Consider the following 19,485-nt stretch of genomic DNA (forward strand, 5'->3'; position numbering starts at 1 on the left):
AGACAGGAGTAGCCACATAATTAGCATGTGTTTGCTAGTTCATGAGGGCATGTCTGCTTCTTAGCCATTAGGTAACAACATTTTAATGCAATTGCTCACTTTCTATGAAGATCAGACACAGACTGGCATGAGCTGTGCAAGCAGCTCTTAAGGATGTTTTTTTTCCACCACAATGGCATCTTCATTACTGACACCCCACTGTTTGCTGGGTTTGTCTTGTCCAATAACCAAAGTATGGAGTGAATTGAGACTTCCAAGCAGTTAAACTGCTTTTTTAATGAAATGGCAGAATATGAACTATCTAATGACAAGACAGGATTACAGTAAATATGCTTGCTGTAATCTTCTTTATTTCTCATTGCACTTCAGTGTGTAATACATTTACTTTGAAGTCAGAGGACCACCTTGACCCTTCTGTCTCTTCAAGTGTTAAAATTTTACATAAATTTATTGAAAGGCAGCACAGTATGTTACTGCCTCTCCAAGTGTTGCAATAATATTTTCATCCTAATTCACAACTCCAAGCTTTGCATTTATGGGGTGTGCAAGTCTTGTGGTGATTTTCTAATAGAGGGTCATGTCATCCTGATTTTAATACCCTCTTTAATATTGATTAGGGTTTTTTTTACATTTTACTTAGACTATAATATTTTAATAAAAGCATCTCTCAAACTTCTCATGTGTGGCCATGCTGATAACTTTTGAGAAATGTGGTTTTTCTCATTTTGCCCTGCATGTCATAATATCATGTAATCTTTTTTTGCTTGAGCAAAAGTGAAGAACACCTTAATATCTACAGAAGTAAGAATGCATTACCTGTTTGTTAGTCTTCTAAAAATGCATGGTCTCTAAAATGTACCCAGTGCAAGGTAGTTGAAAATGAAAAACAAGTTTTACAGTCTTGATAGAGTTTTCAAGAAGAAAATGCCAGACCATCAGGTTTTACTGTCATTGCTCCATGGTAGTAGACCTGACACTTCTGCAGGGCCCTCATGATTTACGTAGTACTGTACCTGTTTTGTGAGAGTCCAGCCACTTGGATCAAATGGCCAGAGTGGAACCTCATTGCCCCCAGAAAAGATCCGTCTATTGCAGTGTGCAACTATTTCAGCAAAAAATAAACAGGTTTGCCTGTACAAGAGGCAGTAGATGCTAATCTTGACTGAATTTCTGCCTAGAGAGTATGTGGACAACCCTTTCCGTTTTTCCTAGTGTGCTCTTTTATTATTAATTGGAAAAGTTCTGGAGTGAAACTGTGGCTTTAGTGGGAGTTAGGCAGGTCAGCTCTCCTGCTGGTATTGACCATAGGAGCTGCATCCTTAATTGTGGAACTGGCTGTTAGCTGATCTTCCTGCTTCTATATTGTAACTATTAGGCCTGATCCAGGAAAGCACTTAAATGTCTCTGTAACTTTAGGCGTGTGAATAGTTGTGCTTGTTCCGGTGGGAATTCTGACATGCATCTGTGCTGAAGTGCTTTGCTGGATCAGGTCCTACGCCTCCACTGAAAGTCTCCTAGGAATATCACAGCATTGTCAACCAAGCTAATATGACAGAAAGAGTCTAAATTTTACTTTTTAATTGAAAGTTCCCAAGAGAAAGCTCTGCTTGGAAAATTCCTCTATCAGCCTATCATATAGTTGTCTTGTCTGTTTTTAAAAGATATAATGGAAGGAGATGTGGACAGTGAGAGGTATTTGCTCTCAGCTTATCTAAAATGTAGCTTTTGAAATAGTTTTGCCATTAAGTAGAACTAAAAAAAAAAAATCTCTAAAACACTGCATGGGTATTGAAGAAGTTTAGTGAGTTTAATGATGGTTGCTGAAGGGCAAATATAGTCTCTATGCATAGGCATCAGTGCATACAGAAGAAATACATTGTTGTAAGTGTTTCCTGGTTTGGATCAATACTACTTTCATTGGTGTTTTGTTTCACTTTGGTCTGTCAGGTGGTGGGTGACTAGTATTTCAAAGTAATTAATATGAATTATTGTTATAGGAAAGCATTTTGTCAGTGAGCTGCACTGGTGTAAGTTATAACTGGTGTACTTAAACTGATTAACTTTTTGTGGTTTTTTTTTTTTTGACAAGAAGGCATACGTGATTGTCTTTGAATTCAGAACTTCTCTATCAGAGAAGCAGGCATATCAGATGTCACCAGCACAGTGCTTTCTGAGCCTAGCTAGCAAACTGCCTTTGTCAGCATGTTAAAATGGATATTAAAGGATATGAAAAGTCTTGCATGACCGAGCAGTGAACTTCATGTTAACTGTACATTTAACAGTGCAAATCTTTGAAAGTGAAGTCTCTAGTGCAGCATTTAATTGATAAACTTTGCAGTTGTGGTTTAAGGAGCCTGCATATCTCTGGCTACTGTTTTGGCTTTAAGTGCAAGTGTTAGTCAAGTCCTTTTCTGAAATGTTGTGAAGTCTTTAACACCCTGCAGTAGTGATGGTTGCTAATTAAATTAAGCTGCAAGGATGGTTAAGGACTGGGGCACCTTTGATACAAGGAAAAACAAAAAAAATTGGAAATGCTCTGCCTGGAGGAGGCTCAGGGGGATCTTGAAAAGGGTTTTAAGCACCTGATGAGAGGGAATGAAGGAGAGCAGCAGATCCTTCTCAGTAGCGCTGACTGTTAGGAGAATAGGTAATGGGCACAGATTGGAACGCAGCAAATTCAATCTGGACACAAGAAAACATTTATCTATTTTTAGGGTGGCCCAACACTGGAATGGATTGACCAGGCAGATTGTGAAGTTTCCACCCAGCTGAACATGTAGCAAACCTTGTTTCAGCAGGGGTGTTAGAAGAGGGAGCCCGTGTTCTCCAGAGGTGTGTCCAACCTAAACGCCTCTGTGAATGAATACATTACTGCTGTGATGCAGTAAAGGGGCTGATAGGTTAGTTTACATATATGATAATTAAAACCATGTTCATGTTTTCATACACGTATGTGTTTGTGTGAAATCAGCTGGAATACTTCAAGTATTCCTGTTTCAATGTTGTGCATTGTTGACCAAACCACTATGCACATATATATATAACATATATATATAATATATATATATATATATATATTATATATATATATATATATATATATATATATATATTTACTTCTGACTCCTGTTTGTTCTTCCTCTAACCCTCTCCTGATTTGCTTAAAAATGTATTTAAATGTAAAGCACTCTTGAAATGACTGGTGTGCAGTGGGGTTGGTTGTGGACATAGCTTTTAAAGGCCCTCAGCTTTCTTTGGTCCCACTTTTCTTATTCTTGCACAAGTGCACGTGGTAGAAAAAACAGTCTTGGCAACAAGGTCAGGCATTGTTATGTTTGGTTTTTTATTTTTGGAGGGATTTGTTTTGTTTTTAATTTTTATTGAGTTGGCATGTTTTTGGGGTTTTTTTTTTGTTTTTTTTCTGTTTGTTTTTTGGTTTGTTTGTTTGGGTTTTTTGGGGGTTTTTTTTGGTGGGTTTTTTGTTTTGTTTGTTTTTTTGTTTTGGGTTTGGCTTTTTGTGGGATTCTTGAAGTTGAGGGTTTTACTTTTTTGTTTGCTTTTCCTTAGGATCTTTGGTCCTTATTTGGAAAGATTTTTGGAATCCCTCTAAACACTTTTCTTTTTCATTACTGTTTACTTCACTAAGTAGAATGAATGTTAAGAGCTGGCTAACCTGTTTCATCTTAAGTCAGGAGAAAAGAAGAGTTTATAGATGTAACACTAGCAGATAGAACTCCTCTAGTTTTAAATATGTGGAAAGGAGCACAGTTGCAAATACTGAATACAACCCAATATCTGCAGAATCAGACCAAGTTTCTGAATTGATGTTTAAAAATATGTTTTTTCTTCTGAGATTTTGGTAAGCAAATGGTTTGTCAATAAATACTGCCTTGAAAAAATGCAGTCTTGATTCCACATTTGGATTTAGAAGACCAAAGGTTCTTCCTATATGCTCTTAATTGCATCAGAAATGTTGGAAATTGCTTTTGTTTTTTTAAATGGGGTTATAAGGGTGACAGATTGCAAATTGATATGTTTTGGTGTGCAGCTAAGATGAGTAAAATCCAAGAATGATTTTTAAAGTGAGCACTGAATTTTATGGTTGAATTAGATAAATATATAAATATCTGATACATACCCTAGGAAATACTGTATTAGGTAAATAAGTCTGTGAACAGATACTATTATTTTAAAAAATGTTTATTTGTTTCTTCATATCTGTGAGTTCAGGTTAAAGGTTCTTACAGAGTTTAATGTTAAGTATTGCATGTGCATTTAGTATGAGTACAAAGGGAAAAATAGAGTGTACACAGTTTTATTTATTTACTCTGTGGCTCAAAAAAACTTTTTAAATGTCATGATTGCTGTTTAAAACTTCCCTAGGTCTTTGCTGGAATTACTCAAATAAAAAGTTTGATAAATGTAAATATGATGTCCTTGTCTAGCAATGAAAAAGGATTCTGCTATAGTGTTGACTATTTCCAGGTTAAAAAAGAATTAAATGCATAGAAGATGTAAAAAGACCCAAAACACCTTAGCAAAAGCAATTACATGATTCAGGTTTTTCAGAGAAAAATGATAGCTATTTTCCTATTCTGTTTTTCAGTTTCCATAGCTAGACGCGTCCAAGACCCATTAGCTGAGCTAGTGAAAATCGAGCCCAAACACATAGGAGTTGGAATGTATCAGGTAAGATAATACCTGTATCATTTAATCTAAGTAATCTGTCATGATATAGAGCAACACCAAAATGCTGCTTTTTAGTTGTCAACTGGTTATGTCTCCTTTAAAAGACATTTTCAGTTTTGATGGAATGGTAGTAAATGCTTAGAAGTCATAAACTGCCTTTTTTTAAATTTCTACTTTTAATAATTGTGATTGAGACTCTGAAATGGCTGTAGCCAGATGTATAGTCTATTAAAAACATCAAATCAGACAGGTAATCTGATCTGTAAACCTTTCTCTTTTTCTGTATTGTTACAGCAATGGGGTCTTAGCTCTTTGTGTAAAATACAATGAGATATTGATCCTCCATTTAGAAGCCGTTAATTTGTACTATTAGGTGCATTCCTTTTTAGAAGTTTGTAATAAAAGGGTTTGTTTTGAAGCTTTTCATTTAGTAAAGCTGAATTGGAAAATGTTTGACAATTGTGATTTTTATACATTTTTGTAGGTTAGTATGAGAAGAAACTTTTCCTTTCCAAGTTTTTTTACAAAGAGCATTATGTTAGGAAGTGGTACATAAGTTATTGTCATTTTACAGCATATTGGCATAGATTCAGGAAAGCATTTAAGCATGTGCTGAAGTCCCACCAAATAAAGAAACAACAACAAAAAAACCCCAGAAAATATGGCATATGCTTTTCTCTGTATTTTTGAAACTATAGAACAGGAGTAAATTTGAAAGACTACAGCAGAATTCAGGACAGAAAGCGTAGAACTGTCTGGATCTGTTCTTTCAGGTCAGCTCCTGAGCGTTAATGGGATAGAATGCAACTAGCAGCCTAGATTCCTTTGCTGCCACTGCTAAAGGTGGTGTGACAAAGAGAAGATATTAAGAAAATCTTCCCACAGATGTATGCCCTGTTTTGTTTTTACAGAACTGAGGTCAGCATTTTAGTTGGTTAAAGTAGAATTCAGAACTGATTTTGTAAGTCCTACTTGTATTACCACAGATGATAGAACTTATTCATGTTACTTGCTAACTGCACACTTATTGGTAAACCTAACTTAAATAATCTTTTGGTGTCAATTATACCATACTCTTTGAGGGAAATTGTATTGAAGGGCTGAAACACTGTGGATTTCTTTAACATGTGTATCCAGATTTCAGTGAAAATGTGCTTTAATGGTGGCAGCTATAAATATGGATGTGGTCATCTGGCAAAAAGATGAGCTTCAATCTGAAGTGTAGTTGATTCCCCTATTTGTGGAGACCTAGGGCTTTAATTTATAACAGTAGCAGTGATATGTTGAAACAAAAATAATGGGAAGTGATGCAGATTTTTGTTCATCCTTATTTTAAGGAAAGAAGTATTAAAAAAATAACCTTGAAATGCTGTGTCAGCATTTAAAGAAGTTGATTGATTTTTTTTAAACAATAGTTCCAAGATGGAATATTTTACTATTTGGAGTGTACTGTGAATTTTTAAGTATTAGTAGCTTGCATTGCTGTGTCTAGAAGACACTGATTTAAATGCATATCATCTCCTGTGGCCCATGTGGACATTGTACAAGCATCCATCTAAAGCCAAAAGACATGGGATTGGTGGTGGTCATGTGGTTTTGGGATCATTATACTATGAGATGAGTGTTGCAGTGAGCAATATTGTGGCAGCTCAGTGCAGTCTCAGGGACTGAAGCTGGTGTTATTTACTTTTCATTCATTGAGAGCAAAGAACCATGTTCCTGACCCTTCCAGAGAAACTTCTTGATCTACTACAGGTGTGTTGTGAGTAAATGCCCAGCTGTGTTGTTATTGTCCAAATTAGTTAGATTAAAAGTTTCAGCAAAATAAATCCTAGAAGCCTAGGATAATAGACATAGACCTCAAATCCTGGTCATTCCCAGCTATATGCATTTTTAATTTTTGTCATGGTTTGAATAAATCTCTGAGGTAGATGCAAGTCGTGTTGGAATTCATAAGAATCACTACAGTAGCTTTAGTGTGCTTGTTCAAAGATACATAAATTTCTCAAGTGCTGGATCTTAGTGATGTTACTGAAAGCAAATTTGCCCTCTTGAAAACAAAGTCAGAAGATTTGCTGCCCTCTGGGCATGACAGCTCTCTTATGGCACAGGAAGGGAATGGGAAGAGAAGACGAATTAAGCTTTTCTGTCTTGTCTTTTAGAGGGATAGCCATTTGCTGGTGTCTCAGACGACAGGCAAGGAAAAAGCTGTTTTGTTGTACAGGGAGTCCCAGAGTAATGGCTGATATAATCCCTCAGATAAAGAGTATTTCAGGTACAGAATTTTATAATATCCAAGCAACTTGAAAGGTTTTATTGCATTTTAATTTATAATCTAAATGCTGGCTTTTTATTAATTTCAATGGTGAAATATGCAGTGCACATCTAGATCAGAAACACAGCAGTCTTTTCACAGAGGTGATTGCTTTCTTAGCCTATTGTAACTTTAAACCTAGCATTTAAATATGACCTTTTCTTTCTTAAACACCCTGAAATTGATATCTAAGAATCTGACAAATACAGGTTTTGGCATTCTTGTCCTGAAAGAGGGGTAGTCATTAGTCTGTCAGCAATTAGGCAGAAGCATGCTGGGACTGTGCTGCTGCCCATGACCATGGAAGCTGTATAGCACAAGCAACATGATGGTTGCACACTCTTTGTGTGTTGATAAAAGAGTGAACTCCCTGAGGGCATGGTCTTGCCTTTTCTGGTACTCCTGCCCAAGTGCCCCAATCTTTTTGTGGTGTTTGTAATGGCTACATGATGTCCTGAGTTGGCATAGCAGAGGGGCAGCAGTGCACAGCTTGCAGGGCAGTGGAGCTGGGGCAGCTGCCTTCGCAGCAGCCTCACTGACTTGGGACATGGCCTCTGTCAGTTCAGGACAGCCAGAGGTCCCAAACTACTCCGCTTGAAAGGCAGTGGCAGAGACAATATTTTGTCTTTCCTCAGAGGTTGAAGTGAGAGACTGGTGAAGCAGAATCTGCCTGATGAAGGCTGTAGCTTTGGTAACGAGACTGTGGTAAAGGAACAGTGTGTGTTCAGCTGAGTGACCCCTTTGGGCAGGAGATGCTCTGCTGCTGTCAGCAGTGATAGCAGTGCTACAGGAAAGTGAACTGCTCATGTGCTAAATCCTCTGCTAACAATATGAGCTTGCCCAAAATCTGTGGAGTGTGTGCCACACAAAGAGAACTGAGTGAAAGGGCTGCATCTTCTCCACTTGGTACTTCCATGGGATTTTGGATCTCTCCCATTTGGTCTCTTGGTATTTAGTGTGCACATTTATGAGAATATTGGTGTTCTCTAGTTTTTCTAATGCAACTTTTCCAAGCAAATCTGCTCTTCTGGGTGTGGATACTTTGGATATGGAATCGCAAGTTTCCAAGTAGCAGGAGATCTGTGTAAATTGAGCCCCATCAGCTGGGATTTGTTTACTTATTTTAGATGAAAAAAAAGAATTGAAACTTGAACTTGGCCACCTGCTTTTATTCTCATTTCAATTTATGATTCTGAGTTTGTGCACTGCCAAGAAAATCAGGTTTGTCAGAGAAAAATAAACAGGCTCCAGATCTCCTAACAGGTATTTCCTTAAACAAAGAGAAGCACAACCTGATTTATTAGAGCCTCTCTCAGACTAAATTCCAATTGCCTAAAGGTCCTTGTCTTCCTTCATCTTTATCTCATTAGGAAAATTGTTCTTTCCTCCCAGACAGGAACGTGGCCAAAATTAATTTATCACCTTCAGGCCATATTAGTATGATTTCTTCTGTAGTTGAGCATGAAGAGATGATGCCCAGATTCTGCCTGATACAGAATATATTTGCCTGGTCACCTCCCCATGCCAGTTCAAAGCTAAATTTCTATTCTGGGGAAGCAGTTAGTGGCCCAAGACTTTATTTTGCTGTACACTGAATTTTGGCAATGAATTACCATTGCAGATGTAATGATCTTGGAAGATATAGATAAGAGCTGAGAACAAAGCAACTTCACAAAGATTGTGGTTAGGGAATTGAATTTCAGAGCAAAGAAAATTAATAAGAAGACAAAAAAATCTTTACTCTCAAATAAAAACCCAACTTTTCAGAGGTGAGTGAAGCAGCACTAAGCATAAATTTTCATCATAGTAAAGAGGGGAATTGAATTAATATACTTGTAAAACATCAAAACCTGAATCTGTGTTAAAAGGCAGAGAAATGAGAAATAGAACTAAAGGAATTTGTTAAGTTTGGTTGGTCTTTTGATGTTCATTCCCTGGATCCTAAATAAGCTAGTAACCTCTAGAGAAAGAGATAGATGAAGGTCAAACTCATTTGTAGCCTATGAACAAAATATGTGATCTGTGTTGTAGGATTAGAATTTTTGACAAATTCCGTGTAATATTAAAAAATATGTACTATGTCTGATCTTGAAAAAGCAGCATCCTATTTATCTTTATAATTTCAGGAGTCCAAAAATCTGTTCAGAATCTGGTTTTGGGTGTGGTAACATCTTCACTGTTGAACATGTTTGGAAAATTAGCATCCTAAAAGGATGTGAGGATATTATTTGTAGTTCTGTGATGTCTGAAGTGGGAGAATACTTGATTACAGATTCACCTGAAACATTTTGTGTCAAATAAATAAAATCTGTAAACAATACTCCTAAATAGCATTCCCTCAAGAAAAAAAAAGGATTTAGCCAATTTTTTGTTTGTTTTCTATATAATGCTGGAAGGTCCTGATCAAAGGAGCATTTCATAAAGCCTAATCAGGGTGTCTGATTACAACTGAATCTGGAAATGTCTTTTTATCCCCCCGTCCATGGTCCTCTAGTTATTGGGGTGCATTGCTTTTGCATTTGATTATTACCTGCAGGAAGTTTTATTGTTTCAGTTGCGATTTGATTTTCGTTCTAGGTTTGAGTTTTTCCCCCAGCGAAGATGAGTATGTTTTGGTAAATGGCAGTGCAACTTTAGAGAATTATTTTAATCAGATACAGTTTCTCTTTAGTTAGACCAGATAAAAGCCACTTTAAAATCCACAGCCAGTTAGTTAGTTAGTGAGGCATCTCACTGGAGGTTGTGTCTCAGCTGGAGAGGAAGGAGCTTTTTCTTTCTCCGAGAAGACTGTAGAATGCTGTCTGCTATTGCAGGCCATCCTTGCCTGGGTCCTTCCTTCCTTGTCTCAGGGCCAGTGAGGAGCAACTGATAGACAGTGGTGGAGAGATGTTAGTGGCCTCTCCTGCAGGTGGCTGAAATTGCATGTAGCCCTTCTTGTTTGTTGCATTCTTTAGTTGTCTTCCTCCCTCAAAAGATGTCTGTGGATGGCATCATCACTGCTGAGATATTTTTTTTACTTTCAGGTGGTCCCTCTGCAACAGGAGGGCTATTAACCCTCCTGTTGTGAGGGGCATTATTAACCTCCCTTTTGACAGCAGTACTAGTTAAAATTATATTTCTCTGGTGAACACCCATGATGCATATTATTTGCTTGAGACAATCTGACTGTGTATTTGATGCAATGGAGATACCTGAGAGCTGAACTATAGTAACATTTTAGAAATACAGGGATCAAAAAGGGAGACCTCAGGGATACTTCTAAGTGTAGGAGTATGACCAGGTGTAGTTGAGTCAGCCTGATTTAGCTGTGGGCTGAAAAACTCTGCATTATTTCTGTTGTCTTTACTGCAACAGAATCTGGCTTGTCCCTTGCACTGCAGGTATTTTTTTGTTTGTCTCTTCTTACAAAACCCCAGCAAACAGAACTCAGTAGTTTTCTTTGGATAAAGCAAATCTTGTGTTGTTTCTCTAGTAATGAGAACTTGAAAATTTGTGTTTAAGTAGAAAGCTTCTAACAAAAGAAAAAAACTGTGAGGTAACTACTACTTGCAAACAAGTTGTCAGAGTCCAAACATTGGTCATCACAAAGAATCAATGTTTGGTTTGAGAAAACCCTTACCTTCTTTTTTTTTTCTTAGAATAGATACACAGTTTTAAATGATGAAATTTATGTGACTTTGTATCCTTCTTGGCATCTTATTTTGGGTGTATCGTCTTCATGTAGTACACTTTTATTTAATAGCATGAAGCAAAGTACTGGAGCGGGTTGTTTTTTAGGAGAGTGTGTTATTCACTGAATATTTTAGGAGTTTATTTCACTTCTTTCTTTATTTTGGGTAGTTTTCTTGATTGACCCATAGACTATATGAGTAGTTAGGTGTGTTACTTGGATAGCATAGGAGAATCACTCATGTATGATGTGAAAATATGATGACATGATGTACATGAGTGTCTTTTTTTAAACCTCTGAGGTGGTTTAAACTCTAACTTGAGCCTCCAACTTGAGCTTGCTGTATTAAACTTACTTAAACAAGCTTGTGTGCATTCTCAACTTCCTTTTTTTTTTTTTTGATTAACAAAATGGGTTGTCTTATTAGGTGAGCAGTGCTTTATTTTGTGTGATTCACATAGCTCCTGTGGAAATACAGTTCAGCAGGAATGTTGTTTGCTGGTCAGAACTGTAGGTTGCAGGTTTCAACATCCAGCTGAACAGCCTGTCTACAAAAGGCTTTAGCATTCCTTCTGTATTACTACACTGAGTATACACCTACAGTTCAGCAAAGAACTGAACCTCTTTGGATAACATTGGAATTTCATTAGCTTGTTTATGGTTTTCTGTACTTAAATTGAAGTGGTTGCCTACAGAGAATCTTTGCTTAAACAAAGCGAAGTCTAAGGGTGAGAATATCAACCCTGAGTTATGTGTATCTTGCAGTAATCAAACAACTTAGTAATAAATGTAAATCACCCCTTTTTGGCAGTGTATGCCAGCTGGCTGCTTATGGATGTACCTTAAGTTGAAAAACCTAATAAATATGCTAGTAGACTGGAATCTGAAATGAAAGAAACTAGCTATACTTATATAAATTTTAAAAATAGGCTGAAGGATATGTTGCCATTATTGTAAATTAAAAAAAAAAAGTAACTGGACAAATTCTGTCTGTTTTTTTATTGAATCTCATCTCTGAATTAACTCACTGGGACTTTAAAGACAGGGACATGCAGGATAGTATTTCACTGTGCTCTTAGCTCTGCTCTTCAACAAAGGAAACTTAAACCTCTCCTGTGAACCTGTAGTCTCCTGCAAAGAGATTATTGTCGCTGAATGTTTTTGCTGCATACTGCAAGTGATTGCTTGCCTTGAAATTTGTGGAAGAGGGAGAGAAGTACTCAAGATTGTAAGATTTACAAAAACTTTTTGAGGGATAGGGTGTGGTGGCTGTACCTATAAAATATTAAGAACAGTCCAGAAATCCAGTGTCTTGTCAGTAAGGAAAAAGGGGTATTTATTTCTTTAATTAAATGGATATATAGGCTGGTGAATAGGTTTGTGCTTAATACAGGATTTTTAGCACTGTGCATGGAATCCTTAATTTTTCTGTAGTAGTGATGAAATAGTAGCTCTGTGGGGAAAGCAAGCAAAAAACAATCACATGTGCTCTTTGCCCAACATCATTTTTAGCGTACGTTATGAGCTTTTCATTTTGTAAACTAATGCTCTGTGAACGAAGCTGTCTGATATCCAATGGGAGCAAAGTCTTTGCAGACAGCTTTGCCAGGGAGAGGTAATAACCCCATAATGTTTTGGATGTTTCCCCACCCTACTGAAGTAGGTGCACAAAACTTAGGAATGCTTGCCAAGTAAGTTGCACCTCTGGCAAGTTTGTGTAATTTAATCTTCAGCAGCAGTTCTGCTGACTGCCAGGAGTGGTTTATATATCCCGTAACTTGGCAGTCTCTCTGGTTGCATCTACCTATTCTCTAGCTGGCAAAGAGAAATCAAATGTTCTGCCAGCAAAGCACAATAAACCTTTGCTAGTCTATTACAGCCATTTGCAACAAAACAAAGGGATATAGAAAGAAATAACCGTTGTGTTATTAGTTATTTTAGCTAGCACACTGTATTTACTGCCAGCTCAATGAGGTGAGATGCTGCCCCTTTAAGGAAATGAAGCAAAATGTGTGCATGTGTATTTACAAAGATTGCAAGAGCACAGTGGTATCACTCCATCTGCACATGTCACTCATGAAGCTGCCCATGGACTGCATCTCCTTTTGCTGCTGTCACCAAAAATGCACTGTGGACAGCATTTGAACACTTGTCAGAGATGTGCCTTTGTAAGCAACTTGAACTGCAGGTAAATTTTAGATGTTACTGCTTATAATCCCCCTCTCACACTGCTGCTATTTATTGTTAGAGAGTTTGTACCTGCATATGTGGGCTTTTACAGAGCTGCTGAGGTTGTAGGAAAAGTAGGGAAGCTCCAGAAGTGTTAGTGTACTGAGGTGGGATGATCTAAGGATGTTGATAGGAAACAGCTGCTGGACAGATTTGCCCTCCCTGTCAGTTTGTTTCTGATTGCTTAATTACCAGTTCTCTTGGCAGAAGTTTGTTAGGAAGTTTTTTTTGTCACTATATGACAACAGAGTTGTGATTTGTGCTGTAATAGGGTTAAAGTGAGATGTGTTATTGTTCATGAAAAATAGGTGTAAAGGTTTTTTACTTCCAGACCTCCATAAAAGCAGCACATAGAAAATTGTGAGCAGAATTGCCCAGATGTAGGGTAACCTGTCTGCAAGCCTGCTTAATATTTCAGTTTGATTTTTTTTTTCCAGTTTTGTAAATATACTTGGGCAGAGCTAATTCAAACATAGGCAGGCCACTTGAGGAATATTAAACTTTTTGAAAGACTATTCTGGTGGGGGAGCCAAGTGGCGAGAGGAGCAAGATGGGAATTGTGAGGCTGGGATCCTGCAACTCGGCTTGATATGGCTTCTCTGTGCATTAGATTGGAAAAACTTTTGACTTGGTTGACTAAAAGCTGAAACAGAAAAGATGAGGATGAAGTCTGTCTTTGTAAAAGTATTTTGATTGAACAGCTTCTGAAAAGCATGAGATGCTGTTAGGTTTCCTGTTTACATTTCAAGTGTTTAATAACTTTAAGTGAAAATACACAAGTTTAGCACTGAAGAATTGTTCAGCTCCTTTCATCTAGGTTTCAGTTAAATTTTCGTAACTAAAGTTCTTCACATTTTCGAAACAGTCTTAAAAATACTAAAAAACAGAACTGCAGATTACTTATGGCATTACCTGTACCCATTATGAGCTGTTTGTGTTTGTGAATTTGTGTTTCAGGGTCAGTTATCTTTTATGTGAAGTAAATTAATTTCTAAGGTATTTTATTACAAATTGTATTCAGATTTTAATATAAATATTATAATGATAAATTTGTTCAAACTATGACCATAATAAAAACATCTCTTAGTGCCTGAAGTCAAGTAAAAGTGTCAGTGGGGATGTGAATCACTTGCTCTGAGTGTGTGTGGGGGGCCAGTTTAAACAGTGCAAATGTAAATATTATTTGTTGCTGGAATTCCATAGTCACTGCTTGCTGCGCAGTGGTCATCTGTTGCATCTGTTGTTTTGGTTTCATGAATTAACAGTATATTCATTTGACTCATAAGGAAAAATACTAATACTATCATGCTTTTGAGTGATTCCATGTGAGTTTGTAGCACAGCAGCTATTGATTTGACACCCAAAAATCTGAAATTAACAATAAATTTGTGCTTTCTTTCAGTAGGTGAACAGAAGTGGCAATTAAAATTCTTATGATACTTTAAAACCATAAATGGTTTACTAATATATATGGTTTCATTGGTTGGTATTAAATAAAGTAAGAACTTGATGTTTTGCAATGAAATTCATAAAATAATTATTTTTATGTAGTTTTAACAAATACCAAATTATGGAATGCTGAAAGAATTCTTTCATATGTTTACTTAGGTTATTAATTAATTTTTCTCATTAACTGTTTAGTATAAATGGTAAGTAACGGATAAAATTTATAAATTGTTCCTATTTGCTTTAATATTGGACCTGTGATCAAACTTTTCTTCTCTCTTGAAAAGTTAGAAGTAAGATGAACTTGAATTAGGAGGAATTTAAGTTAGTGTTTCTGTTCCTCATGATAATTTTGTGACAGTTATGTCATTCAACAGACATCACTGAAAACTGTCATCTTTTTTCACTGAGACAATGTAGCATGCAAGATTTCTCTGATGTTTTGTAATTTGTTGCTTTTTAGATTTTTATCTTGCTAATAACACTTATCCTAACAAACAGTTTTGAAAAAATCATTTTAGAAACTAAAATCGTGTTTCACTAGACAGTGATTAATATCTGTGACCTTTATTTTTGTATCAGGAACATAAATATACACTTTTTTCTGTGTCAGTCATTGTCTAAGATTTCATCTTTGTTCTGCTTTCCATTACATACCATGAATTATATGAAATTAATTTAATTGCTACTCCAAACAGAAATTAATGTGCCCTAATCCAGAGTTACGTTGTTTGCTTTTACAACTGTAAGTCATAAGTAATTAATTTTCCTTGGAAAATTAATTCACTTACCATTCCCAGTAGCATCATATGTTGACACAGGGTTATAGATAGTTTAATATTTTTGTTCAGCATGTTGGCTTCAACTTTGGAAGACCTTAAAGCAAAACAAATTTAAATTTACTCAACTGTATATAATTCAGGGTTATTTAAAGTGAATGTTGTCTTTATTGCTGTCAACCAGCTGATGGTGATGATTCTAAAATTATATTCAGTCTTCCAGAAAACTGATGTCTATGGACATATGTGATTTATTTATCCAAAAGCAAAAAAACCTGTTTCATGGCATACATTTGGATAACAGGGCCACTGGAATCTCATCAGTAGTAGAAAAATTTAGCTGAACATAACCATATATTACAAAGCCTTGGGCTAAGAAGCTCTGTTTTTCCACCTGCCTCGTGTTGCTTGAGATATTTGTAGGATTCATTACTCGTGTTGCACTCAGAAATTTCCTAAGTTGCCTTACTTTGGAATGTTGTTTTGTTTTCTATGTAGTCATGGACAGAAGGGCATCTCTTTGCAGCTCCAAAGGGCAAAATGGGCACTTATGTGGGTGGCTTTGTTGGCCACAGCTGACTGTCCTTCATAAAGGCTTTGACTAGTGGGGGCCAGAAGTCTTCCGGAATGAGAGAGGCAGCTTTTCAGTCTAATATTTCAAGTTATTTCAAGTTTGCCAGGAGAACCTCTTTTCTTTTTTTTTTCTTTCTTTCTTTCTTTTTTTTTTTTTTTTTTTTTTTTTAATTCTGTGCAGCTCCATAAAACATGGTGTTTATTACTTTGGTTTATTTTTATTTATTTAAGTCTCCCAGCTGAAACTCCAGTGATGGCAGTGTTGCAGTTCAAACAAGCAAGGCTTATTTTATAAATGTCCCTTTGTGAGTTGGTGGCTGCATTTTGCCTGAATGCAAGGGGTTGATATCAGTGACATTTAATTTGAAATTTTGGGGGTGGAAAGTAGAAATTGATATTTAATTCCAGTGTAAAGTTACTGTTAGAACAGGCATAAAAATATTATTGCATTAGGAATCACAGGAAGAAAATAAACTATGAGTACATTAACAATATACAGTCATATGACAGTTGTATAAAATACAGCAGTAGATGGGTGAAAATTTTTCTGATGCTTTTTTTAGCACAATGCATTTTATTAAGTAGACAGTGTACAGAAAAAGTATTCAGCTAATAGAAATAGTGCCTACTAGTAGTGCCTAAAGGTAAATTTCTCTGTACACAGTAAAGTTGTGCGTAGATAAATTTTATCACACATCTCTTATACACACGTGTGTATATGCAGCATTGATGAATGTGTTGACAGAAATCTCCATTAAATTCTCTATCTGTTGCTTTCAAATTCAATTATCTTGAGCTTCCCTAGCCTGTATGAGATATTTAAAGCTGTGTTGTGTATCTATTAATGTAACAGGTCTCAGTAACTTCTGCTGGCCGTTTCATTATTATGGCTAAACTATTTAAAAAATACTTCACTATTATGCTTAAAAGTCCTGCAAAAAAAACATCTGGTGAATTTAGTTTGGCCACATACTTCTTGACAGTCATGTCTAAAAGTGAAACTGTGTCCTACCCACTGCACCAAGCTGTTCTTGTGCTCCTTACCTGGGCTGCCAGCATGAACAAAGTGCAACTCATGCCAAACCTGCAATTGTTGTGCATTTCTTCGCTTTCACCTACCCTGTGATTGGGTGTACTTCCCATCTAAGGAAAGTGAGAAGCAAGAACCAGCTCTGTCCTTTTTTTATCCTTCTTGTTGGAGCATTTGCTGATTACAGGTCTGAGAGCAGGAGGCTCAGAACATCCGCCCCACTTTATCAGCATTCTCTTTAGTTACCCTTCTGTCCTACTCTTATCTCTAGGTACTGCATGTAACAATGTGGTTTTTATGAAAAATCTTGGGTGCCAACCAAAAGCTGTTGCTGTTCTTACAAATTTCTTGGCAGCGAGTGTTTGTGTTTTGTTGGGAATATCCTCATTCATTTTATGATGACAGTGATTGTCTAAATTTGTAAGAAAAATGATGATAAAACAATTATTGTTTAGAAAGAATCTGCAGAAACTATTTCTTCAGGCAAAATTTATATTTTGAACTCAACTGTAGTTTTGGATTAGATAATTCAGAGTTGGCACTAATTCTGAAAAAAACATTGAGCTATGGAGTACAATAGCAAAAATCCCAAGAAGCTTGAACAAACGCGTACAGTGTCTCCTAGCGTGAGTGCCTGGCTCTGCGGAGGCCACCAAGAAGTCTGCAGTGATTGACGTGCATTCTGGCAAAGCGTTTTTTTCTCTTCCTCACACCCCCCCGCAACAGTGTTGCAGTCAGTCAAAGTGTATAGACAAAGCTGAGTGAATACCAGTTTCCCCAGTACAGGGGCTATTTTTTCAGGAAGTCTAACTCAAACCAGATGTTTTGCTTAGACCTAGAGTTTGTTGCTGCCAAGCATCTCATCAGAGGTCAGAGTTCTGGGCTCAGGGCCCTGCTAGAATTCTTTCACAAATTGCTATTCGGTGAGGTTTTAATCCTAATGGAAAGAATAATGTGCTTGTAAAATCTGCAGTTATTACAAACACAGTATACATATTGTGGACTTCAAATGACTACATATTTCATTCCCATAAACAGGGAATGCAGATGAATGCAGTGTGTAATAGTTTTAGACATTCAAACTTAAACCAAGTATATAGTTTATACTACTGTTAACCATTTGCATTCTTAACACTCCTGTAAAATGAATAGTAATCTCGACTAACAATTGGCAGCTCGAAGCAAAACAAAATGAAAAAATCTCCAGCGTGTTTTGACTTGTAAGCTGTTTCCTGAAGTAAATAGTAAATGCTTTTAAGAATGTTCAAAAACACTCTGCTTGCTAAGGCACTAGGTTTGGCACAGTTTGTTTCTTTCCTTCTTTTATTTTTTCTGTCTCAGTTTTTAAAGGGCTTGGTAGCAGCATTTTATGATCAAGTTAATCTTGCTTCAGCTATTTTTTCATACTCCGAATTATTCGCCCCAAAACCTCAGAGTTGAGCATATATGCTCCAGCTTACTTAAAAACAAATGTTGGTCATACCAAGTGATAAGAACAAGATTTAGTGATAAAAAAATCTTGCTGTATTTTTTGTCTTCTTGTTGGGAGCGGTATTGATAAATTTCTGTTGTGATTCTACTGAAATGAACTTTGAGTGTAAGGAAAAATTCTAAGGTAACTGTGGTAGTATGCTGCAGCCTGCAGCTAGAGAAATGCATATTACAGTGTAATATGTATCTATTCAGGGTAATATGAAGATTAAGATTTGGGATATCAGAAATTAATGTATTCTATAGAAAACAGTACTGTAGTGTGAAATTGAATAACTGATATTGCGGTACAGTGAGGTTATAAGAGACAAGTTGTTTCAGTTTATGTTGTAGCATCTTACTTTTCAGTGAATGCTGCTGAAGAATTATATGTTACTTCTAGCTCTTCAAAGTCTTACATCTTAAGTATGTTGAATTGCATTTAATATAGCTATGCTGTTTCATCACATCCTCATTTTTGATTTTTATGTAAATGTGTTTTCAGTTTGGTGGAAAGCATAACTTAAGATAAAGGTGTTGTCATTCAAAAGAGTTAATATTTTCTCATTTGTGTGATGATCATCGTGATATAAAGGCACTATGTCTATGTTAATACTCTATATTCTGAGACATGATGAGGTGTTCATCTACTGTGCGAATTACTTTTATGCCTTGTTAATAATAAGCAAAATGGATAATGATACTACAGTGCAGGTGTTACCTTTTGGCAGGGGGAATCTTATATACTGGTTTTAACTCTTCACTAAATCTCCCTGTTGACTAAATTTGTTTCATGACATTGAATGTGGAAATTTGTGCCACAAATTGCTGCTATATCAGTCCAGTTGTTGAATAAGAAATTGATGAAGCTCATTTTTGGACAGCAAATTCATTTTCAGCTATGTTATCTGTCTTTCAGATGGTAGAGAAAATGGCTTTGTTCATGCCATATTCTTTAGAAAGGGGAATGTGGCCAAAGTGATTTTGATAAGCTGCTTTTCTATTATGTACACTTGTATAAATAATATTTTCCCCTTAGTTTATTAAATAAATATGACTTATTTATGTTTATATGTCCAGAACTGAATTGGAAAAGTTGTGTTTTCTCTGTGGGTAGATCATAAGTTTTAGTTTCTCTGTTAGAATCTGCATTTTTATTACCTGAAAGTAGTTCAATTGTTTACTAAACACAGAAACCCCCAAAAGACTTAACCTGCAAATCAGATGATCTTGGTGCAAGCTGCTGCTTCAAGGTGAGAAAGCCAATATTAAACACGCAATGAAA

At 36.3% G+C, this 19,485-nt stretch overlaps 1 protein-coding gene across 2 annotated transcripts in view; it reads left to right on the forward strand.

The window, feature by feature from the left end:
- The window catches only part of SRBD1 (S1 RNA binding domain 1), a 124,171-nt gene that overhangs the window by 69,996 nt on the left and 34,690 nt on the right, over nucleotides 1-19,485 (forward strand). For both annotated transcript variants that reach the window (XM_084202457.1, XM_084202458.1), the window contains exon 18: nucleotides 4,607-4,689. In XM_084202457.1, the coding sequence (XP_084058583.1) occupies nucleotides 4,607-4,689 (83 nt within the window). The remainder of the gene's footprint in view (nucleotides 1-4,606; nucleotides 4,690-19,485) is intronic.

This window comes from Fringilla coelebs (assembly GCF_963513975.1).
Source record: "Fringilla coelebs genome assembly, chromosome: 3".
Lineage (NCBI taxonomy): Eukaryota > Metazoa > Chordata > Aves > Passeriformes > Fringillidae > Fringilla > Fringilla coelebs.